The sequence below is a fragment of the Eumetopias jubatus genome, unplaced genomic scaffold, assembly GCF_037043125.1.
Source record: "Eumetopias jubatus isolate StellerSeaLion01/CBP00866 unplaced genomic scaffold, mEumJub1_p1.0 scaffold_16, whole genome shotgun sequence".
Taxonomy (NCBI): domain Eukaryota; kingdom Metazoa; phylum Chordata; class Mammalia; order Carnivora; family Otariidae; genus Eumetopias; species Eumetopias jubatus.
This window is the reverse complement of record NW_028274822.1, coordinates 60,808,387-60,827,693: the sequence shown is the minus strand read 5'-3', so window position 1 is coordinate 60,827,693 and position 19,307 is coordinate 60,808,387. Positions and strand designations below refer to the sequence as shown.

Sequence of the window (19,307 nt, the reverse complement as noted above, 5' to 3'; positions counted from 1 at the left end):
AGACAGTATGGTACTGGCACAAAAACAGACACATAGATCAATGGAACAGAATCGAGAGCCCAGAAATGGACCCTCAACTCTATGGTCAACTTATGTTTGACAAAGCAGGAAAGAATGTCCAATGGCAAAAAGACAGTCTCTTCAACAAATGGTGTTGAGAAAATTGGACAGCCACATGCAGAAGAATGAAACTGGACCATTTCCTTACACCACACACAAAAATAGACTCCAAATGGTTGAAAGACCTGAACGTGAGACAGGAGTCTATCCAAATCCTAAAGGAGAACACAGGTAGCAACCTTTTCGACCTCAGCCGCAGCAACTTCTTCCTAGAAACATCGCCAAAGGCAAGGGAAGCCAGGGCAAAAATGAACTATTGGGATTTCATCAAGATAAAAAGCTTTTGCACAGCAAAAGAAACAGTCCACAAAACCAAAAGACAACCGACAGAATGGGAGAAAATATTTGCAAATCACATATCAGATAAAGGGCTAGTATCCAAAATCTATAAAGAACTTATCAAACTCAACACCCAAAGAACAAATAATCCAATCAAGAAATGGGCAGAAGACATGAACAGACATTTTTCCAAAGAAGACATCCAAATGGCCAACAGACACATGAAAAAGTGTTCAACATTGCTCGGCATCAGGGAAATCCAAATGAAAACCTCCATGAGATACCACCTCACACCCGTCAGAATGGCTAAAATTAACAAGTCAGGGAATGACAGATGTTGGCGGGGATGTGGAGAAAGGGGAACCCTCCTACACTGTTGGTGGGAATGCAAGCTGGTGAAACCACTCTGGAAAACAGTATGGAGGTTCCTAAAACAGTTGAAATTAGAGCCACCATTCGATCCAGCAATTGCACTACTGGGTATTTACCACAAAGTTACAAATGTAGGGACCCGAAGGGGTACGTGTACCCCAATGTTTATAGCAGCAATGTCCACAATAGCCAAACTGTGGAAAGAGCCAAGATGTCCATCGACAGATGAATGAATAAAGAAGAAGTGGTATATATACACAATGGAATATTATGCAGCCATCAAAAGGAATGAGATCTTGCCATTTGCAACGACGTGGATGGAACTGGAGGGTGTTATGCTGAGTGAAGTAAGTCAATCAGAGAAAGACATGTATCATATGACCTCACTGATATGAGGAATTCTTAATCTCAGGAAATAAACTGAGTGTTACTGGAGTGGTTGGGGTCGGAGGGATGCGGTGGCTGGGTGATAGACATTGGGGAGGGTATGTGCTACGGTGAGCGCTGTGAATTGTGCAAGACTGTTGAATCACAGATCTGTACTTCTGAAACAAATAACGCAACATATTTTAAGAAAAAAGAAAAAGAATAAGATAACAGGAGAGGAAGAAAAGGGAAGTATGTCAGAGGGGGAGACGAACCATGAGAGATGATGGACTCTGAAAAACAAACTGAGGGTTCTAGAGGGGAGGAGGTTAGGGGGATGGGTGAGCCTGGTGATGGGTATTGAGGAGGGCACGTTCTGCATGGAGCACTGGGTGTTATGAACAAACAATGAATCTTGGAACACTGCATCAAAAACTAATGATGTAATATATGGTGATTAACATAACAATAAAAAAAAAAGAAATCATGTTTCCCAGAGGTGGATTCCCTAGCTCCCTAGAGGTAGGCCTTGATGATGTCCAGGATATCCCACAAAAACAGAAAAGAACAAGAAAAACATGCCTAAGTGAAGAGTACTGGAAATTGCTTTTAGAGTATCAGCTTTACATTAATTATAGCAACCATTCGGACCAAAAGAAAGAATGAAGAATTAATGCTTTCTGCAAGAACAACTGTCATCAATGAGCATGAGGGTTCAGGTGATGGGCTATGATGGTTATATGATTATGCATTCCTGGGCCACTGGTATTCTGGGGACCCCTGTAGTAATTTGGGGTGGTTGAGTATACCTGGAAGGAATACACTGTTATGTGTAGATTACGTACGGGATGCCGTTGGGGGTGGGGCTGGAGTTGTCCTGAAGGCTATCTGAGAGTCTGTGAGCATTTCCTGGCCTGCTGCCTTGGACTTGCATTGCCAAGGAGTGTTGGGACAGTTTCCCTGGCACACATACCCCAATCGTTGATTTGGAAACCCCCGAAAAGTCACAACTACCTGGAAATCGCCCTGGTAAAACAAGAAGGAGCAAGACCAAAGGGGCTGAGATTTTTATGGTGAACCCTAAATAGCCCAGTGTAGCTTGAGTTCTTGGTGTCTGGGAGAAAGGAGAGGAGACCTGGCTGCTCAAGGCCTGGGAGATACTTTGCTGGGACTTGGGCTTATTCTCCAGACATCTAATGAATAGGAAATAGGAAGAGGAAGGTGGAGTGCTGAATTTGAGTTTTCTGAAGGTGACTCTAGCAATGGTCACACTGTAGAGGGGAGAGAAGCTAGAGACCGCCCTTTGTGTTATAATTGTCCAGGAAGAAGCTGAGGACGTGTTCTGTGGTCAGGGATGTTGGGAATGAAATAAAGAGCAGAGCAAGACAGGCCAGATACCAAAGCAGGAGTATGCGCTCCAAGGTTCTGATATGTTACTACTGGGAACTGACCATCACACAGGAAGCTGTCTCTCCAGCCATCCTCTGAAAAATAGAAGAGTTTGTGGATCTTAAGCACTTCGCATAAGATCTTCTGGAAAATGCCCTTTCTTTGTTCATGTGCTTACACCCCCTCCCTACCCCCAATTCTTTTAGGTTTTTTGTTTTTATTTTTCATGCTAAGCACTAAGTTAATTCTTTTTTTTTATGTTATGTTAATCACCATAGATCACATCATTAGTTTTTAACGTAGTGGTCCATGATTCATTGTTTGTGTTTAATACCCAGTGCTCCATTCAGTACGTGCCCTCTTTAAATACCCATCACCAGGCTAACCCATCCCCCCACCCCCCTCCCCTCTATAACTCTCAGTTTGTTTCTCAGAGTCCATAGTCTCTCATGGTTTTTCTCCCCCTCCGATTCCCCTACTTCATTTTTCCCTTCCTGCTATCTTCTTCTTTTATTTCTTTAACATCTAATGTATTATTTGTTTCAGAGGTACAGGTCTGTGATTCAACAGTCTTACGCAATTCACAGCGCTCAACATAGCATATACCCTCCCCAGTGTTTATCACCCAGCCACCCCGTCCCTCCCACCCCCCCACCACTCCAGCAACCCTCAGTTTGTTTCCTGACATTAAGAATTCCTCATATCACTGAGATCATATGATACATGTCTTTCTCTGATTGACTTATTTCACTCAGCAAAATACCTTCCACTTCCATCCATGTCATTGCAAATGGCAAGATTTCATTCCTTTTGATGCCTGAATAATATTGCATTCTATATATAAACCACTTTTCTTTATCCATTCAATTGTTGATGGACATCTTGGCTCCTTCCACAGTTTGGCTATTGTGGACATTGCTGGTATAAACATCGGGGTGCACGTACCCTTTGGATCCCTACATTTGTATCTTTGGGGTAAATACCCAGTAGCACAATTGCTGGGTTTTAGGGCAGCTCTATTTTCAACTTTCTGAGGAACCTCCATCCTGTTTTCCAGAGTGGCTGCACCAGCTTGCATTCCCACCAATACCGTAGGAGGGTTCCCTTTTCTCCGCATCACTGCCAACATCTGTCATCTCCTGACTTGTTAATTTTAGCCATTCTGACGGGTGTGAGGTGGTATCTCATTGAGGTTTTGATTTGGATTTGCCTGATGCCAAGCGATGTTGAGCACTTTTTCATGGGTCTGTTGGCCATTTGGATGCCTTCTTTGCAAAAAAGCAAAGTTCATGTCTTCTGCCCATTTTTTGATTGGAGCATTTGTTCTTTCGGTGTTGAGTTTGATAAGTTCCTTATAGATTTTGCACACTAGCCCTTTATCTGATATGTCATTTGCAAATATCTTCTCCCATTCTGTCGGTTGTCTTTTTGTTTTGATGACTGTTTCTTTTGCTGTGCAAAAGCTTTTTATCTTGATGAAGTCCCAATAGTTTTTTTTGACCTTGCTTTCCTTGCCTTTGGTGATGTTTCTAGGAAGAAGTTGCTGTGGCTGAGGTCAAAGAGGTCGCTGCCTGTGTTCTCCTTTAGGATTTTGATGGACTCCTGTCTCACATTGAGGTCTTTCAACCATTTTGAGTCTATTTTTGTGTGTGGTGTAAAGAAATGGTCCAGGTTCATTCTTCTGCATGTGGCTGTCCAATTTTCCCAATACCATTTGTTGAAGAGACTGTTTTTTTCCATTGGACATTCTTTCCTGCTTTGTCGAAGATCAGTTGACCATAGAGTTGAGGGTCCATTTCTGGGCTCTCGATTCTGTTCCATTGATCTATGTGTCTGTTTTTGTGCCAGTACCAAACTGTCTTGATGAGGACAGCTTTGTAATAGAGCTGGAAGTCCGGAATTGTGATGCCGCCAGCTTTGCTTTTCTTTTTCAGTATTCCTCTGGCTATTCGGGGTCTCTTCTGGTTCCATACAAATTTTAAGATTATTTGTTCCATTTCTTTGAATAAAGTTGATGGTATTGTGATGGAGATTGCATTGAATGTGTAGCTTGCTCTAGGTAGCATTGACATCTTCACAATATTTGTCTTCCACTCCATGAGCATGGAACGTTTTTCCATTTCTTTGTGTCTTCTTCAATTTCTTTCATGAGTATTTTATAGTTTTCTGAGTACAGAGTCTTTGCCTCTTTGGTTAGATTCATTCCTAGGGATCTTATGATTTTGGGTGCAATTGTAAATGGGATAGACTCCTTGATTTGTCTCTCTTCTGTCTTGTTGTTGGTGTACAGGAATGCCACTGATTTCTGTGCATTGATTTTATATCCTGCCACTTTACTGAATTCCTGTATGAGTTCTAGCAGTTTTGGGGTGGAGTCTTTTGGGTTTTCCACATAAAGTATCATATCATGTGCAAAGAGTGAGAGTTTGACTTCTTCTTTGCCGATTTGGATGCCTTTGATTTCTTTTTGTTGTCTGATTGCTGTGGCTAGGACTTCTAATACTGGGTTGAATAACAGTGGTGATAGTGGACATCCCTGCTGTGTTCCTGACCTTCAGGGGGAAAGCTCTCAGTTTTTCTTCAATGAGAATGATTTCGCTGTGGGTTTTTCATAGATGGCTTTTATGATATTGAGGTATGTACCCTCTATCCCTATACTCTGAAGAGTTTTGATCAAGAAAGGATGGTGTACTTTGTCAAATGCTTTTTCTGCATCTATTGAGAGGATCATATGGTTCTTGTTCTTTCTTTGTATAATATCACATTGATTGATTTGCGGATGTTGAACCAGCCTTGCAGCCCAGGAATAAATCCCACTTAGTCATGGTGAATAATCCTTTTAGTGTACTGTTGGATCCTATTGGCTAGTATTTTGGTGAGAATTTTTGCATCCATGTTCATCAAGGATATTGGTCTGCAATTCTCCTTTTTGATGGGGTCTTTGTTTTGGGATCAAGGTAATGGTGGCCTCATAAAATGAGTTTGGAAGTTTTCCTTCCATTTCTACTTTTTGGAACAGTTTCAGAAAAATAGGTATTAATTCTTCTTTAAATGTTTGGTAGAATTCCCCTGGGAAGCCATCTGGCACTAGGCTCTTGTTTGTTGGGAGATTTTTGACGAGTGCTTCAATTTCCTTAGTGGTTATAGGTCTGTTCAGGTTTTCTCTTTCTTCCTGATTCAGTTTTGGTAGTGGATACACCTCTAGGAATGCATCCATTTCTTCCAGATTATCTAATTTGCTGGCATATAGTTGCTCATAATATGTTCTTATAATTGATTGTATTTCTTTGGTGTGGTTTGTGAACTCTCCACTTTCATTCATGATTTTATTTATTTGGTCCTTTCTTTTTTCTTTTGATAAGTCTGGCCAGGGGTTTATCAATCTTGTTAATTCTTTCAAAGAACCAGCTCCTAGTTTCGTTGATCTATTCTACTGTTCTTTTGGTTTCTATTTCGTTGATTTCTGCTTTGATCTTTCTTATTTCTCTTCTCCTGCTGGGTCTAGACTTTATTTGCTGTTCTTTCTCCAGCTTCTTTAGGTGTAGGGTTACGTTGTGTATTTGAGACCTTTCTTGTTTCTTGAGAAAGGCTTCTATTGCTATATACTTTCTCTTAGGACTGACTTTGCTGCATCCCAAAGATTTTGAACGGTTGTGTTTTCATTTTCATTGGTTTCCATGAAGTTTTTAAATTCTTCTTTAATTTCCTGGTTGACCCATTCATTCTTTAGTAAGATGCTCTTTAGCCTCCATGTATTTGAGTTGTTTTTGACGTTCCTCCTGTGATTGAGTTCTAGTTTCAAAGCACTGTGGTCAGAAAATATGCAGGGAATGATCCCAATCTTTTGGTACCAGTTGAGACCTGATTTGTGAACTAGGATGTGATTTATTCTGGAGAATGTTCCATGGGCACTAGAGAAGAATGTGTATTCTGTTGCTTTGGGATGGAATATTCTGAATATATCTATGAGGTCCATTTGGTCCAGTGTGTCATTTAAAGTCTTTATTTCCTTGTTGATCTTTTGCTTAGATGATCTGTCCAGTTCAGTGAGGGGCTTGTTAAAGTCCCCCACTATTATTGTATTGTTGTCGATGTGTTTCTTTGCTTTTGTTATTAATTGGCTTATATAATTGGTTGCTCCCATGTTCGGGGCATAGATATTTACAATTGTTCAATCTTCTTGTTGGATAGACCCTTTAAGTAGGATATAGTGTCCTTCCTCATCTCTTATTATAGCCTTTGGTTTAACATCTAATTTGTCTGATATAAGGATTGCCACTCCAGCTTTCTTTTGGTGTCCATTAGCATGGTAAATGGTTTTCCATCCCCTCACTTTCAATCTGGAGGTGTCTTTGGGCCTAAAATGAGTCTCTTGCAGACAATATATCGATGGGTCTTGTCTTTTTATCCAATCTGATAGCCTGTGTCTTTTGATTGGGGCACTTAGCCCATTTACCTTCCAGGTAACTATTGAAAGATATAAATTTAGTGCCATTGTATTGCCTGTAAGGTGACTGTTACCATATATTGTCTGTGTTCCTTTCTGGTCTATGTTACTTTTAGGCTCTCTCTTTGCTTAGAGGACCCCTTTCAATATTTCTTGGAGGGCTGGTTCCGTGTTTGCAAATTCCTTTAGTTTTTGTTTGTCCTGGAAGTTTTTTTTATCTCTCCTTCTATTTTCAATGACAGCCTAGCTGGATATAGTATTCTTGGCTGCATATTTTTCTTGTTTGGTGCTCTGAAGATATCATGCCAGTCCTTTCTGGCCTGTCAGGTCTCTGTGGATAGGTCTGTTGTCAATCTAATGTTTCTACCATTTTGGGTTACAGATCTTTTATCCCGAGCTGCTTTCAGGATTTTCTCTTTGTCTCTGAGACTCATAAGTTTTACTGCTATTTTACTATTGATACTATTTTACTATTATTGATTTTGAGAGGGGTTCTCTGTGCCTCCTGGATTTTGATGCCTATTTCCTTCCCCAAATTAGGGAAGTTTTCTGCTTTAATTTGCTCAATGTACCTTCTGCCCCTCTCTCTTTCTTCTTCTTCTGGGATCCCAATTATTCTAATATTGTTAAGTCTTATGGCATCACTTATCTCTCGAATCTGCCCTCGTGATCCAGTAGTTGTTTATCTCTCTTTTTCTCAGCCTCTTTATTTTCCATCATTTGGTCTTCTATATCACTAATCCTCTCTTCTGCCTCATTTATCCTAGCAGTTAGAGCCTCCAGTTTTTATTACACCTCATTAATAGCCTTTTTGATTTCGATTTGGTTAGATTTTAGTTCTTTTATTTCTCCAGAAAGGGTTTCTCTAAAATCTTCCATGCTTTTTTCAAGCCCAGCTAGTATCTTTATAATTGTCATTCTGAACTCTAGTTCCGATACCTTACTAATGGCCGTATTGATTAGGTCCCTGGCAGTCAGTACTGCCTCTTTTTCTTTTTTTTTTTTTTTGGAGGTGATTTTTTCTGTCTTGTCATTTTGTCCAGAGGACAGTAGATGAATGAGAGAACAAAATGCTAACAGGGTAACAACAACTCCAGAAAAACATACACTAAGCAAATCAGAATAGTCCTAAAACTGGGGGAAAAGAAAGGGAAAGAAAGAAAAAAGAAAAAGAATAAGATAAAAAAATAAACAAAAAAAGGAAAACAGAATATGATTAAATATGATCAGGGTGGTGCATAGATCAGTGCCACACACTAGATTTTGGGCGTATTTTGGTCTGTTAGAAGAAAGTGTCTCCCAAAATTTTAAAGAAAGAAAAACTTATATATGTACAAAAGTAAGGGTAAATACGATGAAGGGATGGAATATGACTGTAATGATGAAAACTATAAAAGATTTTATAAGAGGAATTGATAAGAAGTTGGTTGAAAAAAGAAGAGGATTAAAAAAAAGGGGGGGAGATAATGTGATCAGGCAGGAGATTAGAACAAAGCCATACACTAGAAATTTAGGGTATATTTTGGTCTGTTAGAAGAAACTGTATCCCACAATTTTAAAGAGAGAACAATTTCATATATATATATATATATATATATGTATGTATATATATATAAAATAAGGTTAACTATTATGAAGGGATAGAATATGACTCTAAAAATGAAAAATAAAAAAGATTTTTTAAAAAAGGGATTGATAAGATGTTGGTTGAAAAAGGGAAAAATTCAAAAAAAAAGAAAATTAAAAAAATTAACTTTGAAAAACTAAAGAATCATGGGGGAAAAGCCATGAATTCTATGTGCAGTATTCCCGTAGTACTGGAGTTCTGCCGTTCTCATTGATCGGTAAACTTGGTCTTGGCTGGCTGTTCCTGGTGATCTGGGGGAGGGGCCTGTTGCTGTGGTTCCCAAATGTCTTTGCTGGAGGTGGAATTGCCCTGCCCTTGCCAGTCAGGTCCGGGCTAAGTAATCTGCTCAGGTTTGATCTCGGGAGCTTTTGTTCCCTGAAAGCTTTCTGTACAGCTTTGGAGGACAAGAGTGAAAATGGCGGCCTCCCAATCTCTGCCCAGAGGAGCCGAGAACTTGGGGCCGCACTCCTGAGTATGCCCCCAGAGAAAAGCAGTCAATCACTCCTGTCTCCCCGGTCTGCAGCCACACTCCGTGCTCACCCGGCCTGTGACCGAGCATTTCTATCTCTGGCACCCGACCCCGTGTGGAATCTCCAAACCCAGCAGATCCCTGTGGTGCACTCCCATGCCACTCCTCCCAGGGGAGGAAGGGGAGTCTCCCAGGATCTGCCTCTTGTTGGGTCCCTGCTGGAAGAGCAGTGGCCCAGCTGTGCCACGGACCATGGTTTATGGCAACCCCAACCAGAGAGCCCGCTCCTCAGCTCCATCTCTACAGTCGGCTGCCCCGCTCCGATACCTGGGAGCTCTGCCGCACTCAGGCAGGCCCGGCCTTTCTGTGACCCCGAGGGTCCTGAGACCACACTGTCCCAGTGAGGGTTCCACCCTCTGCTTAGCCACTGGAGAGACATCCCTCTGCAGAGCAGATTTCTAAAAGTTCCGATTTTGTGCTCTGCTGCTCTATCACTTGCGGGTAGCGGCTGAGGGAGGCCCCCTCCCCTGCCCTCTATCTTCCTGAATATCGTGTGGGATTAACTTCTCCACACATCCTACCTTCCAGAAAGTGATTGTTTTTCTGTTCCGAGAGTTGCTGCTATTCTTTTCTTCACTCTCCTGTTGAGTTTGTAGGTGTTCAGAATTGTTTGATCCCTATGGAGCTGAATTCCTGGGACCAGATGAAATTTAGATCTCCTACTCCTCCACCATCTTGCTCCTCCCCTCTTCTGTTAGGTTTTATAAGAAACTGGATTTTTAGAGACCATGAGTCACCTACCAAATGCACCCTTGTCTATTATTGACAGACCAGACTGGTGTCCAAGTATCTTCCAAATACATAGAGGTCAGAAGCTTTGTCTTTCTGCTTCTAAATAAGCAATAAGCAGGAGTGTATAACTCCACAGCTGTGTCACCACACTTCTCAGGCAAAGAGACATTTCTATGTAGAAATATAAGATAGTCATTTTTTAGTATTTTAATGACCGAGAAACAATATAGGTATTTTTATTTAATCAATGTGAACTAGGACCACTGTAAATACAGTAACAGTTATGTGAGAATCATCAAGATGGAAGGAAGCTTATAAATATCCAGTGATGCACCAGTAACAAAAATAGAGGATTGTTCTTCCTTTGCCCAATTTCTCTTCCCAGCTCAACCCCATAGCCTGGCAGCATCTCACAGGACTTCTCTTTTCTCTCATTTACTCATCCAACCTTTTTTTTACTATCCTGACATGTAACATTCTTCCTCCTGACTACCCTTCCCAGACAGAAACACCCCCAGACAGAAGGGGTTCTGTAGCATCTTGCTCTCCTCAAACAAGCATGTCCCATCACTGTGGTGAGATCGAGAGTGAGTTCCTGGAGGCCAGGTCCGATAATTCCACTTTTCTTTGTAATGTCAATATTAAGAAGCAATTCTGGATTATGGGAGGCTCACAAGAAAAAACTAAGTAATTTAAATAATAGTTGGATGTTGCACAGCATCCTGGAATTTTTAATGCCACAAAGGATGTGAAATGTCAAGTACAAACTTCCCATCTTACATAAAAAAAATTTTTCTATAGTATCCAGGCTATTTAAAAAAAGAAAAAAGAAAAGAGAACTCTTATGTCTTAGAGTATTTGCACAGTTCTGTTAGAAGAAGTTCCTTAAAGGGTATGACAATCCATCATTCTGTAGCTTCTTACCCATGCTTGGTAGTCCATACTTATAGTACAAAACATCAGACTGATCCTTTGCAAAATCAGTTTGGAATAAGCCATGATATCAACAGTGAGTTGTGGAGTGTCAATGTGGACTTTCAGGAGGCATGTGGTTCAGTTTACAGACAGCTGCAGAAATTACTACTGACTTTCTGATGGGGCAACACAGGTATTTGTAAACCGATGATTGATGAAGTCATTGCTAGCGCATGCGCCAGATGTGGGACAAGAAGAGGAAAGACATGGGGGCTGAAACCTACTGCCTGATTAATCCAGAGACTTTCAGCTAATGTTTGATTCAAAATTTCAAAGCTTTCAGTTCCACACACTGTATACAGGAAATTGACATTTTAATCTAGGACTGCAAAACAATTTCCAGAACATTACACAATTTTAAGAGGGACTTAACTCTTTCTGTTAGCAGGAAATTTTTCTTTCTAATGCTAACTACAAAGAATCTGGCTAGACTTAGAAGAAAAGCCCTGTAATAAGAGCAAGTTCTAATATAACATTTTTCTGATAAAATTGAAGAAATTTTAGTTTCTGTTTAGCTTACTTTAAAATCTATGTTGAGCAATTCACTTGCCTTGTGATAGAAAACAGTAAGAGCCCTGAGGGGTTTTACAAGTGAGGGACATGTAGTCCTTGAAGATCTTATAACTGAATGAAGAATGTAACATAAGAATTAGAGGAAGTTCTTATGTAAGAGATACAAACGATAGAAAGAGACTCACTTAACGTAAAAGTTTTATTCACTTAGTAAAATCCTTTCTTAGAAAAAGCTTGTATAAAATGAATTTCTAAATGAATCATATTTATACAATTTCCCATTATAGAGTCAGATACCTTCTGATTATATAGTAGGAATATCATAAAAAGTAAATCATTTCAAAATTTAACAAGCCTCATAAAGTTATATTTCAAAATGAATAATTAATTATAAAGCTTTAAAATGATCAAATTGCCCATAAATGAAATTTGACAGAAATATATCTTTCAGATACTCTAGTATATAGTATTTGGCTTTTATGGCTGAATCATAGAACTGTGTCCAATTTCAATATTTGCCCAATAATATCAGCATTAGCTCAATAGCTAATGCTAAATCCTGCCAAAAACAAAATAGGTGCTCATTTAACTGACCTTAGTAACATGTTACCACATACTTGGCATTTCAGTAATTCAGGGATTTAATAGGGCTGATTAGAAATTAAAATGTAAATTTCTAATAGGTGTGCAAGGAATTATTATTAGATCAATTAGTTAGATTAATGGTATTAGCATTACATCATATTAGATTCGATAGTATTAGATAGATTTTTGATCGATTTTTGAGCCAGTGTAAAGATCCGGTGGCTATTGTTGGCATTGATTTTACGCACATGCACACACACTAACACACATATATGATTTAAGGATGTATATTTTATATTATATGTATATTATATGTATGTGTACATGTCATTTAAAGATATAGTTGTATATACAGAAGAGTAATGAAATATCTAGACTAGCATGGATTAGCCTAGGCTAGCTCGTAAGTATATTAAAAACAAGATGTTTTTATTCTAAGTTAGGGACATGTAGTTTATTGTATCTTCCTAATATTTTCCTTTGTTTTTAAACAGGTTGTTTGGTATCAAATCAGTCATTCACACGGACTGTTCCAGCACCTGGAAGATCATAGCAAACCCAGACCTGTCATGGTATCACCACGCCAACCCCATCGTCCTGCTGGTGATGTACTACACGCTGGCAACACTCATCCGCATCTGGCTACAGGAGCCCCTTGTAAGGATCGAAAGGTTTTAGAGATCTTATGGGCAAAGTAATCTTGAAACTCCAGGGGAAATGGTTCATTCCTATATTCCAAAACAGCTATAGTGTTCTGGTTCTCGTGTTTTATTTCTGCAAAGAGCACTATGTGACTACAGATGCTTTTAGAACAAAGCCAGGTTTCCCTTCAATGTGTCACCACGTGCTGGCAAGAATGTCAGTGCTGAGAACTGGAGACATTTTCATTGAGCACTTACTAAGTGCCAGACCATACGCGAGGCTGTTCCTATACATTATCTCATTTCATGCACTATGTAACTCTGAAGAATAGGTAGTGTACCCATCCTAGAGATGAGGAAAATGAGGTTAGAGAGGTAAATTGATCTGAGCAGTAGAAATCAGCTTCGAACCCACGTTTGACAACAAAGCTACGCCTTCAGGACTACCCAGCCTGTTCTCATGGTGCCTCGAGTTTCAGAAACTTCTCAGACCTCTGACATCTGTGGATGGAAGACACCCCAGCTCTCAGTGGTGCCTGGAGGCTCCTGAGTACCCCACTGTGCAGCGTGGGGACCATGGGGTTTCCTTTAGGCACGACAGAGAACTGGTTTATTCCCGTGGGATGTTAACACTGTACATGGCACTTCTGAGAGCAGGGCCAGAGAGCCTGGGCAGCTTCTCTCTTTTCCGTTTTGGTGAGAGAAAACTTCAGCCACTTTCATTTCTTCCTCTAATTGACTCTAAGGAGCTCAGTCGTAAGGTAGCTTATCGGCACACGAGGGAGGAAAGTAGCGTAGACGAGGGTTATCACACCTCTCCTCCACCACCTACCAGGGGAGCGTCCACACCTGAGAAGCCATTCCTAATGAGCATGGCTGCATGAAGTCCTGCGTCCTCTCTTATCACTTCTAGATTAGGGTCTTTTCTGTGTTCACACCCACAAGACTTGTCCACACATTCACTCATGCAGCCTGATGGGCGGACAGCGAATATTTATTGAAAGCCACCTTTCTCAGACGCTAAGCTGGGACCCAGGGATAGAGCATCGCCCACAGGCGAGGACCCCAGTCAGAGGAACTGGACATTCTACAAGAGAAAAAACCACCCAAAACAAGTAAATGGATCCGAGTCAGATAGTACAATGGCACTAGGGGAGATGCACGTCCCCGACCCTCCCCAGAAGTGCTCCCTGCAGAAATGGGGCTCTGTCCTGTCCTCCCTCCTGTGTGACATCCCCTCCCCACTGGGCAGACAGCCCTGTGTGACCAGGGCCACAGAGGCACTTTTGCTCACAGGGTTCTCATATGGTGTCTTTCTTTGGGCCCACTGATGGTGGCTGCATGTAACAAAACGCTTTATGGGGTCATAAGGAATCCCAATCATTTTGTTACATTTTTTTCCAACTCTCTTCCAAAATGTGTATGTGCCCATAAAATGCTTTAACGTGAAGTCGTTGTGTTCACTTCCTCCATAAATGCACAGAAGGTAAGGGATGTGCCATATGTGCAAATAAAAGTGTATACCAAAGAAATTAAAATATATCATGGGAATGGTTTCTGAGCAATGTCTTACAAGGGATGGAAACTACTTTAAGGCATCCAATAAGAGTTCCAGGTGTTCTTCATTTTGTGAGATCTCAGGCAGCCCCACAGAACGGCAGGGTCTTGTGTGCCCGTGTTTTCATGCTTCCATATGGGTGAAGGCTGTGTTAGAGCGCCTCAGGCCCATGAGACATTCGGCTTCCTCAGCCTTGGGCCCTCTGGGGGCAAAGGAAAGTCGAGTTAATAGCAGTCTTACAGACGGCAGTGTCTAGAGGGGTGTGTGGAGAACAGGGCCTAATTCATACCAGCGTCAACATTTCAGGCGGCCAATATTTTAAATGGGCTGGGACACAGCACTTTCTCATTGAGGCAATAATGGAAGACAGGTGGCTGGTTATATCATAGTTCCAGATAACCTGGCACATTTCATGAAAAATGCCAGCCAGCAAATTTGAGTTCTGAGGTGAAAGTCTATGATGCATGTTTGAGAAAGAAAGAGAGAGAGAAGCGGGTGTCGAGAGTTAAATAGTGTATGGCTCCCACCTGGCAAGCATGAATTCCCACCCAGGGCATTTGGGTACTCCCCATGGGTGCTCTACCCTGGCACACTGGAACCTGGAAATTGGGCACCAAGACTGTTAAGTTCCCTTCCTGCACTTCAGTATCAGTGGTGTGTTAATGCCCTTTTTGTTGGAAAACCATACAAAAGCACTCAAGGGCATTCTGCCCCTTATACTCTATGTCTCTTTTAGACCAGTTGTCTAACTTAGGCCAGTGCCCCATAAGGCAAGGTGATGGTTTTGTTCATTAGATATGTTGTTCCTTACTGCTGTGTGTAAGCTATCGATGATTCTGCCTTTACTTAATTTTTTTATTTTTAATTTTTATTGTTATGTTAATCACCATACATTACATCATTAGTTTTTAATATAGTGTTCCATGATTCATTGTTTGTGCATAATACCCAGTGCTCCATGCAGAACGTGCCCTCTTTAATACCCATCACCAGGCTAACCCATCCCCCCACCCCCTCCCCTCTAGAACCCTCAGTTTATTTCTCAGAGTCCATCATCTCTCATGGTTCATCTCCCCCTCCGATTTCGCCCCCTTCATTCTTCCCTTCCTGCTATCTTCCTTTTTTTTAACATATAATGTATTATTTGTTTCAGAGGTACAGATCTGTGATTCAACAGTCTTACACAATTCACAGCGCCCACCATAGCACATACCCTCCCCAATGTCTATCACCCAGCCACCCCATCCCTCCCACCCCCCACCACTCCAGCAACCCTCACTTTGTTTCCTGAGATTAAGAATTCCTCATAACACCCAGTGCTCCATTCAGTATGTGCCCTCTTTAATTTACTTAATTTCTCCTTAATCAAAGATTGCCCATGGCTGGGTCACACAGTGCACTGAGTACTTTTTTGAAGGTTCTTCCTTTAAAAACCATTTGCATCGTGTAGTTTGGAATACACAGTGGGAAGGTGTGGATCTTGCACATGAGAGCCTATCTCTGTTATTTACGGGGCTTAGGAGGGATCGGGGGTAACATTGATGTGCTGAGCATTTACAAGGTAGCACTGGTGTCATTCTTAAAAATGTCTTGATGAAATCCCATATATTGTATACATTAATTTAAAAAAATATATCATTATCAAGGCACGGGTGAAAAACTTTCTCTGGGTCAGCCAGGCCACTGAAGGAACTGCTCTTGGAAGCAGAGCTGGTCCTGTGGGTTGTCGTGTGTCTCAGGTGCAGGATGACAGGACCAAGGAAGAGGACAGAGCCCGGACTTGTGGCCCCATCCAAGTGACAGCCGAGAGGAGGCGGAGCCTGTGGTATGCCACCCATTACCCAACTGATGAGAGAAAAGTAAGCCACAAGAAAGCATTTGCCATTTCCTAATTTATTTTGCTTCTTTTGTGTTATGTTGCTGAATATGAGTCACATGTCATATGCAAACTCAGATTGCCCATAGTTTATAGAAATAGTTTGATGTCCTTGGTAGCAGAGAGCTCTATTCAGAGAGGGGAACCCAGTGCTTCTGAAGGAAAATATGGTTTCACCATACCCTAGGAGAACACCATTGTATATTTCAGTGCTTTCCATGAAGTCTCTTCATCCTCAAAAGAAAGACTTTATTAAAAAAATAAATTTGTGTTTAAAACAAGCAAAAAATAACAGAGCAACTGTTAGCACCGGGCAGGGAAAGTCTCAGTGCTGAAATACATTGCAGAAAATAATTTCACTTTATTGGGTAGCCGGCCACAATAATAACTCAAGTAACCACTTAGAGAAGAAAACAGTCTATATGAATATGATTAAGTATCTCTTACTACACTGAGGCAACCGTATGGATTGAAAGGAAAAGTGAGTCACAATGAGTAATTCATATAACCCTTTGAGCATTTATTGACCATGTTGAACTCAGCTCAGTGCTATATTGACTCATTAAATATGCCCATTTGCAATGTTGTAATGACAGATACAAAGTATTTGCTTGGTAGAATGCTAGAGAATTGAGGAGTAGATTTTCCAATTTATTTGGTGGCAGGTGAGTTCCTCTAAGGCACGTGGCCTTATTCTCAGCATGGCTGCCATGTGCTGAGTGAGGGCAAAACAATGAATGACCTGCCTTAGGCGGTGGATGGCCTTGCGGGGCCCATGTAGTGCCCTAAGATGTCAGGATTTTCAGGGGCCTTTCTCATCATGCCATGTGTCAGATTATCCTGCTCCTTTTACTAAACGACAGATAGCCATAGAGGATAGCTCAGGAATTTTTCAAATGGAGGTCTGCAGACCTCTGGGGATTCCTGAGACCCTCATGGGGATCCACGAGCTCACAACTCTTTTTAAATAAGATTTAAAATACATCCCTTCTTTTCACTGTGCTGACACACTGATACAAAAGCACTCTGCTGATACAAAAGCACTGAGCCAACCCAGGGGGTGGCAGGAACCCCCACAACCACAGTCCCTGCCCTTCGGGGCTGTGGACTCAGAGAAAACAAAGCAGCCAGGTCAGTTCACTTAGGAATATCCTTGATGAGCCAAAAACAGTTATCCATTTTCTTAAATCTCCACTTTGGAGCTCAAGTCTTTTTAATATCCTGTGTGGCAAAATGGGAAGTCGCACAAAGTACCACGTGTGAAAGTGGGATGGCGTCCTGCTGAGAAGCACTTGGCCGGGTGTAGGAAGTGTGAGCTGAACTCGCTGTCACCCACCGCAGACCACAGCCCCTGGAAGGAGCCTCGAGTGGACAAATTACCGGTATTCAGAGATGGGTATTTGGCAGAGAAATCCTGAGAAGTAAATGAAGTGAGCCCAACACTTCAAGGCAAACAACTGACGGCGTTTGTTGCCGGTAGTAAAATTTGAACTTTTGAGTGAAAATTAGAATATTAGAAAACTTGTATCCCCTATTCAGAGCTTAAAAACTTCCCCATACTTGAGGACCTCCCTGATGAGATCAGTGGTGAGATCAAATTAACAAATGTGCTTCTTAAATATTGTGTAATGAAATGTGTCAATATTTGGTAGACTGTATAACTCACTGATTGCAAATCACCAACACATGATACAGCCCTGGATTTTAACGTAACAGAGTGTGAAACGTTCATTGATACAATTTCAGATTCCAAGTAGCAGCTCATCTTCAGGTTACTACCACCTGTTGAGTTTGGTATAGTATCAAAACAAAACAAAACAAAAAAAACTGTCCGCAATTACCTGGCTAGCCAATTGAAATACTCTCTTCTTTTCCAACTACAAAGGTCGGTGAAGCCAGATTTTCTTCGTATATTTCCACCAGAATAACATATCACAGCAGATTAAATGCACAAACAGATACAAGAATCCAGCTGTCTTCTTTTAAGCCAGATATTAAAAAGATATGCAAAAGCATAAAATACTACTATTTTTTCACTATTTGTTTTTTAACTATAGCTATTTGAACGAAATGATTGATGTGAACATGTTAAATTTTAAGAAAAATTTAATGAACTAATAAATATTTTTAAAGGCCTTAATTTTAATTTCTAGTAGAGTAGATACTGATAGATAGGACCCACATCATTAAAAACTCTTTGGGACTCTCAGTGATTTTTATGATTATAAATGAATCCTGATCCAAAAAAGTTGGAGAACCATTAGCACAGAAAGTGCTTATTATTTGTGGGGGGGTCCAAACTACCTGGTGCTAATATAGTTTAAAAGCATAGTCATGTAATAATTAGTTTGTGGTAAACAATATGTAAATCTTAAAATAATCTCAACCTGCATTACAAATCAATTTTTCTTTAGTATGAAACTTCTATTTCTTGAAAAGTAAATATTTTCAAAATTCTGCAGAGGTCTCAAGGGGTTGGGGAGTATTAAATGAAGCAGCTTATTCTACTAAAACAAAACAGTTGAAAAGTAGATCAACTTTTATAGTCACATGGTTTATGACTGGTTATTTGCTGTTACAATTAAAAGTTAACATCAGAAGCTGGAAAACAGTTACAATAAATAGCAACATCCGGTTCAATTATTTGTCCCTCTATATTTTGCATGGCAATTTTAACATACTAGCGTCTAGCTAGTTGAAGGAATGGGTATGTGCATAGTAAAACTTTACAAATATATATTAAACATTGCAATGCTTTTTGCTTACATATTAACATTGCTGTCCTGCATTGCTTTTTGCAGCTTTTATCCATGACCCAAGATGACTACAAACCATCTGATGTTAGTATATTCTTAGAATTATCATTTATGCTCGTGTAAGTGATGTAGAAGTGATATAAATGGAATTAGCTCCTTTGAGTATATTTTAATGATCTATAAAATTTCCCTAAGTTTTTGAATATTTTTCTTGTAGACATTGTATCTGGTTTATTGCTGTTATAACACTAACTCATATAAAAGAGCTCGACTATAGTCATACAGAATGTATTTAAACTTTTAAAAGCCACGTTGGAGGGTTTTTAGAAGCATTTTTCTCTGCAGATAGACCTATTACATAATTTGAATTGGAAGTCTTGCATGTTCACAGACACACACACACACACACACACACACATTCATATCATAAAGCCAAAGGGAAAAAAAACAAGAAATTACACTTAGTATATGAAGTGCTTCATCACAGGAATTGCAAGCTGGCAGCATCAGCAAAGATCTCCAGAGGGGGTGCCAGCTAACCT

General features: G+C 40.5%; 1 protein-coding gene across 7 annotated transcripts in view; it reads left to right on the top strand.

The window, feature by feature from the left end:
• The window catches only part of PIEZO2 (piezo type mechanosensitive ion channel component 2), a 588,882-nt gene that overhangs the window by 371,285 nt on the left and 198,290 nt on the right, over nucleotides 1-19,307 (top strand). For all 7 annotated transcript variants that reach the window (XM_088019744.1, XM_028089342.2, XM_088019743.1 and 4 more), the window contains exons 8-10: nucleotides 12,429-12,591; nucleotides 15,873-15,992; nucleotides 18,811-18,849. In XM_088019744.1, coding sequence (XP_087875870.1) covers nucleotides 12,429-12,591; nucleotides 15,873-15,992; nucleotides 18,811-18,849 — 322 coding nt within the window. The remainder of the gene's footprint in view (nucleotides 1-12,428; nucleotides 12,592-15,872; nucleotides 15,993-18,810; nucleotides 18,850-19,307) is intronic.